This window comes from Notolepis coatsorum (genome assembly GCF_963971535.1).
Source record: "Notolepis coatsorum genome assembly, chromosome: 5".
Taxonomy (NCBI): Eukaryota; Metazoa; Chordata; class Actinopteri; order Aulopiformes; family Paralepididae; genus Notolepis; species Notolepis coatsorum.
Genome location: NC_140169.1, coordinates 99,563,079 through 99,579,750, shown reverse-complemented (window position 1 = coordinate 99,579,750; position 16,672 = coordinate 99,563,079). Strand labels below are relative to the sequence as shown.

Genomic DNA, 16,672 nt, shown 5'->3' with positions numbered 1-16,672 from the left:
CACCATTGAGTGTTCACAGCAGTGTGAAAAGTGAGGTTTGAGCTAATTTTAAGCCTATTTCCCCATTCAGCTGCAGGATGTTTCCTCATCTCCTTACCTGGACCTTTAATATCACGCTTATGAATCTCCAAGTGACCTAAAACTAAGAGGTAATCACTATGTTTGGGCCTTGATAGTCTTTGGCGTGATTTATATCTATGCATTTTATCCTAAATTTGTAGTTTATGAACAAATACAGTCTAATACCTGTTTATTCCCTCAGTTGTTTCCCCTAAAAGAGGCACGGAGTGGACGACATATTCCCGGTCTGATGAATCACGTTTCCTGTACATAGAGACAGATGTGTATGTGAGAGAGAGAGAGACTACAGATTGATAGAAATGTCTAATAAATGGGAATAGAGTTCTACATATTGATAGAAATATGTCTGATGGATAGGAACATAGTTCTACAGATTGATGGAAATATATAATAGATAGGAACATAATTCTACAGATTGATAGAAATATGTCTGATGGATAGGAACATAGTTCTACAGATTGATAGAAATATTTATAATAGATAGGAACATAATTCTACAGATTGATAGAAATATGTCTGATAGATAGGAACATAGTTCTACAGATTGATAGGCTGATAGTGTTGTAGAATGAAGTAGGCATAGATGTAAAACAGTTAGATTAGATAATGTTGTAGAATAGAATATAGAATACTGTACTAATAGTCACATCTGAATTTAAACCATGGTGTGTTACAGTGGTGCCGTGACCTAGAATATGTGGGCGGCTATCAAAGGTAGCCCTGAAGCCTAGTAAGATGATATCTCTCTTGGCTTGAAGCCTAGTAAGACTCATATTTCTCTTGGTCAGTCCTGAAGCGTAGTAAGACTCATATTTCTCTTGGTCAGTCCTGAAGCGTAGTAAGACTCATATTTCTCTTGGTCAGTCCTGAAGCGTAGTAAGACTCATATTTCTCTCTGCCAGTTCTGAAGCCTAGTAAGACTCATATTTCTCTCTGCCAGTTCTGAAGCCTAGTAAGACTCATATTTCTCTCTGCCAGTTCTGAAGCCTAGTAAGACTCATATTTATCGTGGCCAGTCTTGACGCGTAGTAAGCCTGCTGTTTGATTAGTGTACAGTAGACCTTGGTTCAAATCCTAGTGTTAGATTTATGACTGAGTCTGAGTATGTACAGTCATAGCAACCATAGAAAACCATAGCTACCATAGCAACCATAACTACCATCGCAACCATAGCTACCATAGAATCCATAGCTACCATACAATCCATAGCTACCATAGCAACCATAACTTCCATAAAATCCATAGGTCATAGGAATTATGGCCCTAGATACCATAGCTACCATAGCAATCATTCCTATAATGATTTGTACTGGAACAGAAGCAGAGGGATGAGAGGAGCTGGCAGGTTTATGTCCAAACACATATTTAGTTATGAACATGGAGAAACATATCTGTACATGTAGCTTACCTTGTTATTATTGTACAGATATATGCATAGTAGAGAAAATATATGATGTATAATGTATATCATATTTAAAATACAGTGTTACACTTAACCTTAGACGAGTCCCCTTAGCCCCCCTTGTCTCCTAGCAGCTAGCTTGTTGGAGGAGACAAAATGACGGGATGTCTCCTTTAAAACCTTTAGCGCCCCCTTAGCTGTCATTTACATCAGTCCATCACCATTATTTCCCATCATGCTTCACAATTCCTGTTGGCGGTGTGTGAAGCCGAGGCTGCTGGGAGAAAAACGTATTATCTCCCATCATCCATTTCATATTTTCTGTCTGCCCCGCCTAACCCCCTGTCGTCTTACCGAAAAATGACCTCGCAGGTTGAGGAGGCGGAGTTAAGACCTGGCAATGACGATGCCACACCTTCTCAGGTCTGTGAGGGCGACGCCCAGTTTTACCCCCAAATTAGAAGTCAGTGAGGTCATAATTTTGTTAGGTTTTGCATCAATAATATAGTGAAAAGTGGTCCTGGTTAGAAACTCATATAGGCATACAGCGCGCAGCGATCGGTGCAGGTCAACCTAACTTGTTTCTTTCTCCTCAACTTCCTCATGCTCACTCAGTCGTCAGAGCCCGCCCCCTCTCAGGTCCATCCTCTCTCATTGGTTGTTTTGTTTGGCATATTGGTTTGTCAATCATTTGATCTGCTTGATTTGTTGTGGTTGGTTGATTTGGTTATCGCTCATTGGATTTGATTGGCTGCTGAAGCTCACTGAAAAATGAAGGCCCAAAGCCATGGTTTTATACAATACAGGAATATTTACATTCATTGTTGAAAAGGGATCCAGTATGTAAAATTAATAATGGAATTAATGGGAAACATAATACAAATTGTATTTAAAATGTATACAAATTGCTAGTACAGTATTACAGAAGCTATCTCTCTATAACATCGAAATACATGATGATACATGACAAGTCATGTTTACCTATCAGGCCTTGTTTTCCTGTGGTGTTTGTTTCTGGGTTATTATTTGGCCTTTTAAAGGTACTAATGATAACATTCAGCCACTAGATGTCGCACTAGAGCACCAGCATGTCATTTATCCAATCGGGTGCATTCCATGTGGGGAAATATGAAGTAGGGAGGGGGATACATGCGTGCAACAACATTCCTTTTGGACCCGCCAACATTTTTTAAAAGATGAATTCATTAAACAATATTTGGGGGGGAAATTAAGCAATACTTTTATTCCACACCTTTCTAAAATGTCTGGATGTATTCTTTTTTCTTTTCTTTTTTATGATTACTCTACATAACATTTTTATCTATAGCACCTTTAATAATCCCTTAATCCTTTTAAAGTCCAACTGATCTGAGATTTAGATATACATAATATACATTTTAATATTTGTATAATTATCTAAAGAATATTAATTTAACACATTAACTGCCGGAAGACGTGTTTAGGCGTCCTTCCCCGCCATGCTCAAGTTGCCGAAGACGCCGTAACTCGTCTTTGATATCAATATTTCAAAAATCTGTGATCGGATTCATATTTCCCATCCGCTGGCCTGAGACCCACCAAAAAGCCCCACTGAACCCTCTAGCGGTTCAAGAGCGCCATCTGGTGGCCGATCGGCGCAATCGCCTAACAGGAAGTTACTTGGACGATGTGCTGTTCTCCCATATTACTTCCGGGCACTCGGTAAAGGTCCCGGCACTCTAGCTCGTCACAATACATAGCGATCCGTTGCCAATAACTCGATAAACAACATGATTTGGACGTATATACCATTATAAAAAGAAAATGTATACTCATCGCCCAACGGCGCGAGGAAGATACGGTAAGATTCAGCGTTATTTTTCAATTTTTCTATACTAACTGATCTGATGAACATTTGACCCACATTAGATGAATGGTATAACGCTGCCCACGGAATTATAAACGCCCCCTCGCCCATCCGGTCAACATCAGATGACGTGTAGTAACTTCCAGAAGTCCGTCCAGTTGGATTTTTTTATATCGCGCCGATTGCTATCAAACTGTATTTGATCATCAATATAATGCATTTGGGGCTATAAATCACGTTCTGGAGAAAGCTGCAGAAAGAGATGAAAACATACTTATACTTTAGATCATATTTTAGTATGAATATGTGAATGAAAAAGTTTAACGTTCATACACCCTGAACAATACATATAGGACATTGAATGGGCCCTAATAATGGCAATTTAGCAATAGAATTTAAAAAGTTATAGCCCTGCAAAGAAGGGGAATTTCTCCATAGACAAATAGAGCTGGCAACCTATGGTATATCATGAATTTAGCCTTAGGCAATCAAAGTGTTAACAAGGAATAACAGATTTGATTGGCTAGGATCTTTGACTGCTATCATTTCATTGGCTGTACTGAAATAATGGGGATTAACATTTCCAACCTACGGTACCAGATGAAAGGCAGGTTACACTTTTTCAGAGAGGCCATATTTTTATAGATTAAATAAATATGGAAAGGAAATGTGGAATTCCAATGAAACATTTTCAATAAGATTTCAGTTGGACTTGGCCCGGTGCTGGTCTGGCTGGCCGGGTGCTGGTTTTGGTGTGGGTTGTTTGGGTCTGTTTCGTACTTTTAATTTCTGCTGAAATGTGGCTTTTTATTGGTGTCTTTTTGGTTTGTCTGTGATGTCGTTTTTCATGTGTGACCAACATTGGTACATCTCAATACTCAATGTTTTTGTGTGGGTGTGTGTTGAGATCACACCTCTGCTTGGCAGTTTCACATGACTTGTGAATTTATTGTTTTATTTTTCTGTTATATTTATCTGTTATACAGAATAATATTTTCTGTTATATTTATTATACATTTTTATTCATTTATTTTATATTCTAGGTAAAACATTTGCATAGTCTTTTTTGGTTTAATCTCTTAGATTCCATTAATTATATTTATTTGAAGTTGTTTCCTTTTTCTCAGTTTAGAGTATATTTATATTTTTATTTGTAACTTTTTATTTATTTATTCTTCCCTCTATTTGTCTGTCTGTCTGTCTGTCTGTCTGTTTGTGTGTGTGTGTTGTGTGTTTGCCCTTCACAGAGTCGGTTGAGAGTGCACGGCGACAATATATATGTCAGACATAGTAACTTAATGTTGGAGGTTGGTACTTGTAGTTCTCACAAACCAAATGAACTGCAATTTCTCATTCTGTACTCTGGCACCGCCTGGTGGCCACAGTAAGAATTACATCTTTCTCTGTTCTATTCAAGGCCGCTGCCTCGCACTCTCAGACTCTGTGCACATGCCTGTGCGCGTGTGTGTGTGGACACTGAGACTCTGCACATGCATGCCTGCGTGTGTGTGTATGTGGACACTCTTGCATGCTCTGTGCATATTGAGTGCTGCCTTTTATCAGGTGCATGTTTGTGTGATATAAGTTATTTAAAAAAAAAGAAAAATTGTTTTGTTTGTGGGGGTGTCGGTTCTGCGTTGCTGATTGGTTGTTGGAGTTTTATTCTTAGCCTATTATCAGGCATCTAACCCGACTAATCCTGCCTTCCTAACCCATATATGGAGCTTCCTTCCTGTTTCCTGGTTTGCTGTGATTGGTTGGCAGCGTTGAGCTGTGTGTGGATTGGATTAACACACTAACAACAGCACAGAGGACATGGGACTGCTAGTCTGGTAACCAGAGAGTCACAGGTTTGATTCCTGCTGCAGACAATGTGTCCATCCCTGTCAAAGGGTTATTGAGCAAGGCACTGAACCCATACCTGCTCCATGGGTGCCGCAAATGTCTGACCTCTGAGCCCTCTGGTGGTGAAATATAAGAACATCTGAATATGAGGATAGAGGTCTAAGACTAAATGTATTTTAGAGAGAGAGAGAGAGAGAGAGAGAGAGAGAAGGCAAGAGGGAGACAGACAGACATGTTGTCAGCACTCAGTCCCATGTCCTTGCTTCCCTCAGCAAGACACACTCTGTCTCACTGGAGCCCTATCTTACACACACACACACACACACACACACACACACACACACACACACACACACACACACACACACACACACTAAAACACCCTTTTTTTCTAGTGTGATAAATCTTTAGTGTGTGATAAAAAGGCAGTTCAAAATAAATAATATACATTAGGGGTGTAACGGTTCTGTACGTATCTCTGTTTGAAGTCACAGTTCAGTACGCATTTATTTTTCAAGTCACGGTTCAGTATGTGCATCTGTTCAATGTCACGTATTGTAATGTTTTCAAATATAGCAGGGAAAAAAGAAATGTAAAACAAATAAAAGTTTTAATTTATTATGAAGTTATAAACGGTGGCTAATTGGCCGCCATTTCCTGAACAAAGGAAGTCACATAAAGCACATATCTTTCTTTATTAAATAAAAACATAACGTCACGGTGACCAAATTCGTCCAAATTTTTCTCACATTTTCATAACAATAGCGAATATAACTTACCCTGCACCGTTTTCATTGAGGTTTCTTACAAATTAACGATGTTTTATTTGTCCTTTTATACGCGGATTTTCATTTAAATCTTAAATTGTACCATATGTCCCCCTTTAGACAACAAACATAACGCTAACACCACATTTTTGTTATGATAATTAGGTGACCATTCTCGGTCACTGTATTCAGGTCGCATTAATAGTTTAACCCTCCTGTGTTCAGGTCACGTTTTCCTCACCTTTAATCCGGTGCTAACCTGTGAACTAAGGTGACAAAGGTCTTGGGATTTGTAGTCATTTTGTTTTGAAATAACATTTTCACCTTTTAAACCAATGCTGCCATCTACTGACAACAGAAAGGTAGTGTACATAATGTTAGACCCCCGTAGCCCAAAACACATTCTAGAGATTCCCACTTCTGACTGGTAACATACGTTCATATCTAATAGTCTTAGATGACTAAATATAGATGAATACTCATGAAATTTGATATATATATTCTAAAATAAGTATAATTTCACTTCACCTACCTGTCGACATGAAATTCCCAAACGCTGACAGTAAAAAAAGCCCGGATGTTGCGCAAAATGGGCGTGACCGAATTTGGTTTTGGGCGTTCCCAGACAAAGAGAGTCTAAGGTATATGTTCCGTTACGTATTGTCTAGGACAGATATTATAAAAATGTTTTAAAAGAATTATAATAATAATAAAGAAAGAAAATGTCTGTCATGTTCCACTCAGGAGTGATGAAGTGGGCAGACATTGTTAAATACCTCTCAGTAGCTCAGTATCCCTAGATGTCCTGCCATCAGTGGTGAGAGCAATACCTGACGCCTTTAATAGCACTTAAGACAACTACAGCTTGTGTTTGTTTACAAAGGGCTGGTATGACCTGCTGGCTGAAATGCAGATTAGAGGCAACTTTGTAGCGGGGCTCAGTCACGTTCAACATACGTTTAAAACCGGCATTCTCTATTCTCTGCTTAAATGCCACAGGAGCTGTGTTGGCACTGCACTCCTTGTACCAGTGATATCCACATTTGGAGGATGTCGTTTTTATCGAGTTATCATGTTTGAAGTATTGCCAGCGACATGCCCAATTTCAGTTGAACAATGAGCCTTTGTCGACTGCTACTGTAGTTCACTGGGAAACTGTAATGTTCCCAAACAGCAGACCTGAAGGTATATGGGGGGGTCCTCGGGTTCTGGTTTGTCGTTTGCGTTTGTTGCGTTCCCTGACGAGGATGGGCTGTGTTAAAGTTGGTTGCTAGGACGACTCCAACATCTGGCTCTTTGTGAAAGTTACATCATCAGGCGGGGGAACTCTTGTGAGTTTAAGTTCTGCACTCAATTTAAGTTTTGTTCTGCATGTGTGGTTAAAGCTAGACTATTAATTTGGTTCACAACTCACACAAAAAACGAATGATGATATTTTTTACTATTTAAAGTAGGTAAGTAATAATAAATGAGTCCTTTAAGCTTCCTCAGAGAGAAATATACTACACTATAAACTCCATAATAAATTACACGTAAACTTCATTACCCAGAAGGCTCCAGTGAGGCTGATTGACAGGCTAACGTTCCCATCACCTTTTGAACTTGAGTTTACCCCCTACCCTCCCTACCCTCTCTCCTTCCCCTTCTCTCCCTCCCTCTTCCCTTCATCCCTGCTCTCCTCCCTCTCTCCTCCTGGACCTTAGGACCATGACAAGACCCAGGATGAGGTGCTAAGGCACCAGGCCAGCATTAGCCAGTTAAAACGCTCCTTCATGGAGGCCCTGCCCCCCTCCGCTCCCCAGACGAGCCCGTGGGAGGGCCGTCTCTCCTCCTCCCCCGTCTCCTCCCTGCGCCTCCAACGACAACAAGAAGTGGTAGGTCTGAGCAGCCGTCCAGAGCGGAAATCAGACAGAAATCACCTCTTAAAGCTGCTCTATGTGATCTTAAAGCTGCTTTATGTGATCTTAAAGCTACTCTATATGATCGTAAAGCTGCTCTATGTGATCTTAAAGCTGCTCTATGTGATCTTAAAGCTGCTCTATATGATCTTAAAGCTGCTCTATGTGATCTTAAAGCTGCTCTATGTGATCTTAAAGCTGGTCTATGTGATCTTAAAGGTGGTCTATGTGATCTTAAAGGTTGTCTATGTGATCTTTAATTTGCTCTATATTCTATATGATATCCAGCCACCAGATGTCACACTATCACACCTGCATCAGACCACGACAAATGGGCGCCACACCTCCCCCCTCCCTTTTGCGTTCACATGGCTCAAATATCAATTAAGATCCAGCAATTGCATGTCCTATTTCTTGATTAAAATGTTGTCAAACATATTTTAGTGGAGCGTTTAGGTCGAATGAAAGAACATTTTCGAGCAAGGATATGTGTTTAGTTTAGGATAGAGTTGTAGGAGGTTTTTATGTGTCTGTTAGGAGGTTTCTCTGTGTCTGCCATTAGAGTTCTATGAGTCTGTCAGGAGAGTTCTATGAGTCTGTCAGGAGAGTTCTATGAGTCTGTCATTAGAGTTCTATGAGTCTGTCAGGAGGTTTCTATGAGTCTGTCAGGAGAGTTCTATGTGTCTGCCATTAGAGTTCTATGTGTCTGTCAGGAGAGTTCTATGAGTCTGTCAGGAGAGTTCTATGTGTCTGCCATTAGAGTTCTATGAGTCTGTCAGGAGAGTTCTATGAGTCTGTCAGGAGAGTTCTATGAGTCTGTCAGGAGAGTTCTATGTGTCTGTCAGGAGGTTTCTATGTGTCTGCCATTAGAGTTCTATGAGTCTGTCAGGAGAGTTCCATGCGTCTGTCAGGAGAGTTCCATGTGTCTGTCAGGAGAGTTCTATGTGTCTGTCAGGAGGTTTCTATGTGTCTGTCAGGAGGTTTCTATGTGTCTGTCAGGAGAGTTCTATGAGTCTGTCAGGAGAGTTCTATGTGTCTGTCATTAGAGTTCTATGAGTCTGTCAGGAGAGTTCTATGTGTCTGTCAGGCGGTTTCTATGCGTCTGTCAGGAGGTTTCTATGTGTGTCATTAGAGTTCTATGAGTCTGTCAGGAGAGTTCTATGTGTCTGCCATTAGAGTTCTATGAGTCTGTCAGGAGAGTTCTATGAGTCTGTCAGGAGAGTTCTATGAGTCTGTCAGGAGAGTTCTATGTGTCTGTCAGGAGGTTTCTATGTGTCTGCCATTAGAGTTCTATGAGTCTGTCAGGAGAGTTCCATGCGTCTGTCAGGAGAGTTCCATGTGTCTGTCAGGAGAGTTCTATGTGTCTGTCAGGAGGTTTCTATGTGTCTGTCAGGAGGTTTCTATGTGTCTGTCAGGAGAGTTCTATGAGTCTGTCAGGAGAGTTCTATGTGTCTGTCATTAGAGTTCTATGAGTCTGTCAGGAGAGTTCTATGTGTCTGTCAGGCGGTTTCTATGCGTCTGTCAGGAGGTTTCTATGTGTGTCATTAGAGTTCTATGAGTCTGTCAGGAGAGTTCTATGTGTCTGCCATTAGAGTTCTATGAGTCTGTCAGGAGAGTTCTATGAGTCTGTCAGGAGAGTTCTATGAGTCTGTCAGGAGAGTTCTATGTGTCTGTCAGGAGGTTTCTATGTGTCTGCCATTAGAGTTCTATGAGTCTGTCAGGAGAGTTCCATGCGTCTGTCAGGAGAGTTCCATGTGTCTGTCAGGAGAGTTCTATGTGTCTGTCAGGAGGTTTCTATGTGTCTGTCAGGAGGTTTCTATGTGTCTGTCAGGAGAGTTCTATGAGTCTGTCAGGAGAGTTCTATGTGTCTGTCATTAGAGTTCTATGAGTCTGTCAGGAGGTTTCTATGTGTGTCATTAGAGTTCTATGAGTCTGTCAGGAGAGTTCCATGTTTCTGTCAGGAGAGTTCTATGTGTCTGTCAGGAGGTTTCTATGCGTCTGTCAGGAGGTTTCTATGTGTGTCATTAGAGTTCTATGAGTCTGTCATTAGAGTTCTATGAGTCTGTCAGGAGAGTTCTATGTGTCTGCCGGCACCAGAAGGTTTCTCGATGCCTACAGGACATATTTGTGCACAGTAATGATAGGATATTCATTATTGTCCCTGTAGGGAAATGTAATGAATAGGGGAAAGAAATGTCCGTCTAGACATTCAAGGTGTCTCAAGATTTAGGAAAATACACTTTCCAGAATGAACTTGCATCACCACTCTGTTGTTTTATCAAACAGTGTTCATTTACTTAAATGTTATGACCTGACACAAATTCACTCTATGTGAGTAAATCTGTCAAGTTCAAGTTCATTCACCATCTGTAGGTATACAGTAGGGTAGCTGTTTTAAGTGCAGGATAAAAGTACATAGAAGACTGAAGGAAATGTATAACAACACACTGGATTAGGGATGCACCGAATGGGAAATTCTTGGCCGAAACCGATACCGAAAATATAAAACAGTTGGCCGAAAGCCGAAAGGCCGAAAATGATTCATAGAATAGATTTTTTTTACCAATGTTGTGGAACATTATGATTATGGAAAAATATATGATTATGGCAAAACTTAACTTAAATAATAAATAATCACTATTATGGGTCCATAAAACATTTATTCAGCACTTCTGAATGCATACAGTACATTAATTCCATCTTTTCTCTGGCTGCGCAGCGGACATCTGTGCTCTACTGAGCGCACCTTTCTAGTCCCCAGCTGAATGTGCTCGCTTGACTCGGCACAGTAGACGCGCGACAGACAGACAGCGTCAATGTGAGAAACACAATCCCCCCCCCTCTCGCTCTGAATAATATGCATATTAGATCACTCAGTGATTAACCGCGACGGGCATATAGTAAATAAGGATATAAAAACATGTTAACACTTTAATCGCTGATGACGTGTTTAGACGTCATTCCTAGCCATGCTCATTCTGCCGAAGACGCCGTAACTCGTCTTTGATATCAATAATTCAAAAATCTGTGATCGAAATCATATTTCTCCTCCGGAGCCATGAGATGTACTGGTGAGCTCCACTCAACTGTCTAACGGTTCAAGACCGCCATCCGGTGGCCGATCGGCAGATCGGCCAAGAGGGAGGGGCGCGCCAAACAGGAAGTGCTCATCCATAATCCGTCCGGGCACTCGCGATCGGTAGCCGGACCCCATCTCAACACACTGGATAATCAATCGCTCGCCCTAACTCAATAAACAACGTTATTTGGACGTATATAGTATTATACAACCTGGAAATGGTTCATCAGGATCAACATCCCATAATCGAAAACTGTCTACTCCACGCTCATCCCCCAATGGCGCGAGGAACATACGGTAAGATCCAGCATTATTTTCTAACGTATTCCATATAAACTGCTCTGATGACCATATGACCCACACTAGACGAATGGTATAACGTTGCCCACGGAATTATAAACGCCCCCTCGCCCATCCGGTCAATATCAGATGATACGTAGTAACTTCTAGAACCACGTCCAGTTGAAATTTTTCATCTGGCAACGATCGCTACCAAACTGTATTTGATCATCAATATAATGCATTTGGAGCTATAAATCAAGTTCTGGAGAAAGCTGCAGAAAACGATAAAAACATACTTATACTTTAGACCATATTTTAGTATGAATATGTGAATGAAAAAGTATATCGTTGCTACACCCTGAACAATGGATATAGGACATTGAATGGGCCATAATAAGTTATAGCCCTGCAAAGAAGGGGAACTTCTCCATAGACAAATAGAGCTGGCTAGGGATGGTAAATTATGAATTTGAACCATGGCGATCAAAGTGTTAAAGACGCATTTATTGGACGCGTTGCGCGCAGAGTTTACATAGACAGCGCGACTCCCGACAGCGCGACATCATCACAACAACACGCGTTAGGTTACAGGTTGTTTCTGTTTCGGTGACATATTTTCGGTGAAAAAACTCTTTCGGCCGAAAGGCCATTTTCGCCACCGTAATTTCGGTGCATCCCTACTAGTGTTGTCAAAAATATCGAAATATCGATACATATCGATACTGAATATTTAAAATGGTTTCGATACTCATTTCCCGAAGTATCGATACTTTCTGCAGTACCGATACCAGCTGGCTTGCTCCCGCAAGTTGTTGACAGACAGACGCGCTGCCAGAGCACGCTTGCCCTTCCGCCTCCTCCTCCTCCTCCTCCTCCTCCTCCTCCTCCTCCTCCTCCTCCTCCTCCTCCTCCTCCTCAGAGACCGGCAACAGAGACAAGCTGCTGCAGCCTCCTCCCCCTCACAGCCGGGAGCCCTGTCTTCAGTTTGTAAACAAAGCTATTATTAGCTAACGTTAGCTGTCGTTCCTCCGTTAGCTTATGCTAGCTAGCTGGCCACATTTATAATTACTTCATGGAAACGGAGTAACGTCAAGCCGAGCCCACCCACACTACACCAGTACACGCATGAACTCGACACAACTACCCTGTTTCCAACGTTAGGTCGAGCGGAGCCCATCCTACACTAGTACACGCATGAACTCGACACAACGTTACCCCGCCTCCATGAAGTGTCCAATTAGCAGCAATGTTGTTGAAAATGTAACGTTAATAAATGCTCCGAAGAAATCTCCCTCTCTCTCTCAAGTACCCTTGTTTTCGGGTCATAACTAGAAAGGTGCGCTCAGTAGACCTCAAATCTCCAGCAGCCACTCTCTTTCTCTCTCTCTCTCTCTCTCTCTCTCTCTCTCTCTCTCTCTCTCTCTCTCTCTCTCTCTCTCTCTCTGATCTAAAGATAAACAAAGGGTTTTAAAAGTGTTATATTTATCTTCTCTTATAGCAACAAAAGCTAAATTTGTTTTAAAAATATATATATATATATATATATATATATATTTTTTTTTTTTTTTTTTTTTTTTTTTGGTATCGAAATGGTATCGAAGTATCGATACTTTTCAAGGTATCATATCGAAGTTGAAATTCCAGTATTGTGACAACACTAATCCCTACACTGGATTACAGCTCACAACATACATACAGATGTTGTTTTATTTTTTATTTAATGCATTTTAATTATTATTATTTGTATTCTAATGAAAATGAAAAATACACTGGGTTATGCTCTAGATTTCAGAACGGGAGAATGAGGTACAGTATATCATATCCTATATCCATTCAACTGCATTATAATACACAGTATATATCTAATGGATCTGACTCAACAATAGTGGTTGACTGATATGGGTTTTTGAAGCGCCAAAAAAAAATCATAATTGTGTATTCACTCAGGCCATGGTATAAATGATTGATATATGACTGATATGTGTTAGGAATGAGAGGAATATAATAGTTTTCTCTTATTTCCTTCTCTATTTTCATTTATTTCATTCATGTTTTGTATGGGCTGGTTTTTATTGAGTGAAATATATACTGTATAGTGTATACTAAGCATTTAGATATAAATGTCTAAAATATGACTGATATACTGTATATGACTCATTGCTGTCTCTGTCAGACTGTTCCGTCTCTGTCAGACTGTTCCGTCTCTGTCAGACTGTTCCATCTCTGTCAGACAGTTCCGTCTCTGTCAGACTGTTCCGTCTCTGTCCACTACATGCTGCTTCCAGTCAGGCTGCTTGTCTCTGCTGTGCTGACCTCACTTCCTGTGGTGCATTGCTCTTAACAGTTCCTTCTTTCAGCTTAACTAGTGTGACTTTTTACGTTCCTATTTGTGTCAGTGATTCATTCTGTTGCTGCTGCTGTTTATAACGTTATTTCAACATTTTCTTTCTTGGTGTTTCTATAATATTCCTCCTGTCCTGTCAGATTTAAGGAGATATTTTACTGTTTTTCTTCTTTCTTCTCTTTGCCTCCATGTCTGTCTTTGTCTCTCTCTGCCTCTCTCTGCCTGTCTGTCTCGGCCTGTCTGCCCGTCCCTCTCTCTGCCTGTCTTTCTGCCTACCTATCTGTCTGTCTGCCTGCCTGTCTGTCTGTCTGTCTGTCTGTAGAGCCTTGAAGAAGAGATTGCCTCCATTCTGTTCAGTAGAGAATCTGGTGCCCTTGGCTTCTGTGGTGCTTACCTAGCTAGTATTGCTACTGATTCTACTACTACTGATGCTACTACTGCTACTGATTCTACTGCTACTATTACTACTGATACTACGTCTACTAGTGATACTACTGCTACTATTACTACTGATTCTACCACTGATGCTACTACTGCTACTATTACTACTGCTTCTACCACTGATGCTACTGCTTCTACCACTGATGCTACTGATTCTACCACTGATGCTACTACTGCTACTATTGCTACTGATTCTACCACTGATGCTACTACTGCTACTATTGCTACTGCTTCTACCACTGATGCTACTACTGCTACTGCTTCTACCACTGATGCTATTACTGCTACTATTACTACTGCTTCTACCACCGATGCTACTGATTCTACCACTGATGCTACTACTGCTACTATTGCTACTGATTCTACCACTGATGCTACTACTGCTACTATTGCTACTGATTCTACCACTGATGCTACTACTGCTACTATTGCTACTACTACTGATACTATGTCTACTACAACTGATACCACTACTGATACTTCTATTACTACTACTGATATGTATAGTGCTACCGGAACTACTACTGCTACTATGACTACTGATGCAACTATTACTGCTGCTACCGCCACTACTGCTACTACTGATACAACCGCTACTACTGCTACCGCTACTACTACTGCTACTACTGATACAACCGCTACTACTGCTACCGCTACTACTACTGCTACTACTGATACAACCACTGCTATTGCTACCGCCACTACTGTTACTACTGCTACTACTACTACTGCTGCTACTACTACTGCTGCTGCTACTACTACTCCTCCTATTGATACAACCACTACTACTGATACTACTACTAGTTGTATCGCTGCAAGTGCAACTATTCCTGCTGCTGCTGCTACTGGTTCTACTACTACCACCACTACAGCTGCTGTTGCTGCCATCAGCAGTAGCCCTGAACATCCAGTAGGCGCCGCTGTTTCACCAACAGCTCAGCTCACCACTGCCCAGGTGCTGCTAACATCAGTCTGGATGATCTGATCTCAGTTCACTTTCAGTTCAAAATATTTAAAGAATGATTTCATCTTCACTCCCTCATCTCTGATCTTTCTCTAATGGAAATACAGTTTTTATTATTTTGTCATAATACTGAAGAAAATACACTATTACATGAGGGTTTTAAATGAAGCAGCAAGCTAGCTAATAGTGTCTATAAAAAAAAGAGGCAGTGGTTTCCACCTGTGACATCATCTGTACAGGAAGTATGACATCATCTGTACAGGAAGAAACCCTGAAAGAATTGCTGTGTCGTAGCTTCCTTTATGAATCTGGACGCTTTTTATGGTAAAGAAAACAACATGTTTTATGGTGAAGGCGACATACTTCTCAAATGGGATGAACTGAAAGTGAGCTGATGTTTGAACGCTACATTTGCAGCATGTACTGTCATTCTGTCACCCCTAGTCAGGACCATGCACAGCCAGTGGAGGGTGATGGTTAACTACTGTACGTGCAACATTTTACAAGAAGAAACCCTTTCTAAGAGGGGTCTTTCTATAAGTCACTCCGTACCAGCGCACTTGTTGGTGGAGTGGGGCCACGTAGCCTCCAATGTGTTAGCCTTGGTAGGCACTACTAAAGCCTTGGCAACCATTTTGTGTTCTTTCTAGTTGCCATTCAGTTTAATTCAAACAAAAACACAAAATGGCACCAATAAAAGTCATCAAACCAATTGCTAACTAAGGCCCATGTTACCTGACACATCCTGCTAGCTACGGTAACCCTCACACATCCTGCTAGCTACCCTAAGCCTGACACATCCTGCGAGCTATGCTAACCCTGACACATCCTGCGAGCTATGCTAACCCTGACACATCCTGCGAGCTACGCTAACCCTGACACGTCATGCTAGCTATGCTAACCCTGACACATCCTGCTAGCTATGCTAACCCTGACACATCATGCTAGCTATGCTAACCCTGACACATCATGCTAGCTACCCTGACACATCCTGCGAGCTACACTAATCCTGACACATCCTGCTAGCTATGCTAACCCTGACGCGTCTATACTTTCCGTAGCCGCATTTCTGGCAGACTCTCTCTGATTGGCCACTGTTGCCCAATCGCGTGACGAGCTGTGTCTTTGCCCCCATTTCCGCGTTGAACAGCCTGCAAACTACCTGGCGTTCTATCGCCATGCTCTTAAGACAAACTCTAACCTTAACCAACTTCGAAAGAGTGCCTAAGCTTAACCGTCGAAAGAACTTGCCGTCACGCTCTAAGACAAACTCTAACCTTAACCAACTTCGAAAGAGTGCCTAAGCTTAACCAGTGTAGAAACAGGCGTCGGCCAATCATAGAGCGTCTTGCCAGAAATGCGGCTACGGAAAGTATAGACGCAACCCTGACACTTCCTGCTAGCTATGCTAACCCTGACACTTCCTGCTTACTACCATAACCCTGACACATCCATGCTAGCTACCCTATCCATGACACATCCATGCTAGCTACCCTAAACCAAAAGTCCATTATGCTGCCTGGTGTAAATGTCAGCATAATGCTATACGTGTGTCTGTGTGACCATATATAATGCTATATGTTGTGACCATATATAAGATTATCTAACAAGCTCATACTGTAAAAACAATGCTGGTACAATATTGTTGCAGCATGGATGCATCATTGTCTTTAAGTTAGATTTGTTCAGTTCTTGTTATATTTACCATCTAGCTAGACATGAA

At 41.3% G+C, this 16,672-nt stretch overlaps 1 protein-coding gene across 1 annotated transcript in view; it reads left to right on the top strand.

Annotated features, from left to right (window-relative positions):
• The window catches only part of epb41l2 (erythrocyte membrane protein band 4.1 like 2), a 160,007-nt gene that overhangs the window by 121,112 nt on the left and 22,223 nt on the right, over positions 1-16,672 (top strand). The window contains exons 14-15 of the mRNA XM_084314197.1: positions 4,577-4,636; positions 7,645-7,815. Of these exons, the coding sequence (XP_084170323.1) occupies positions 4,577-4,636; positions 7,645-7,815 (231 nt within the window). The remainder of the gene's footprint in view (positions 1-4,576; positions 4,637-7,644; positions 7,816-16,672) is intronic.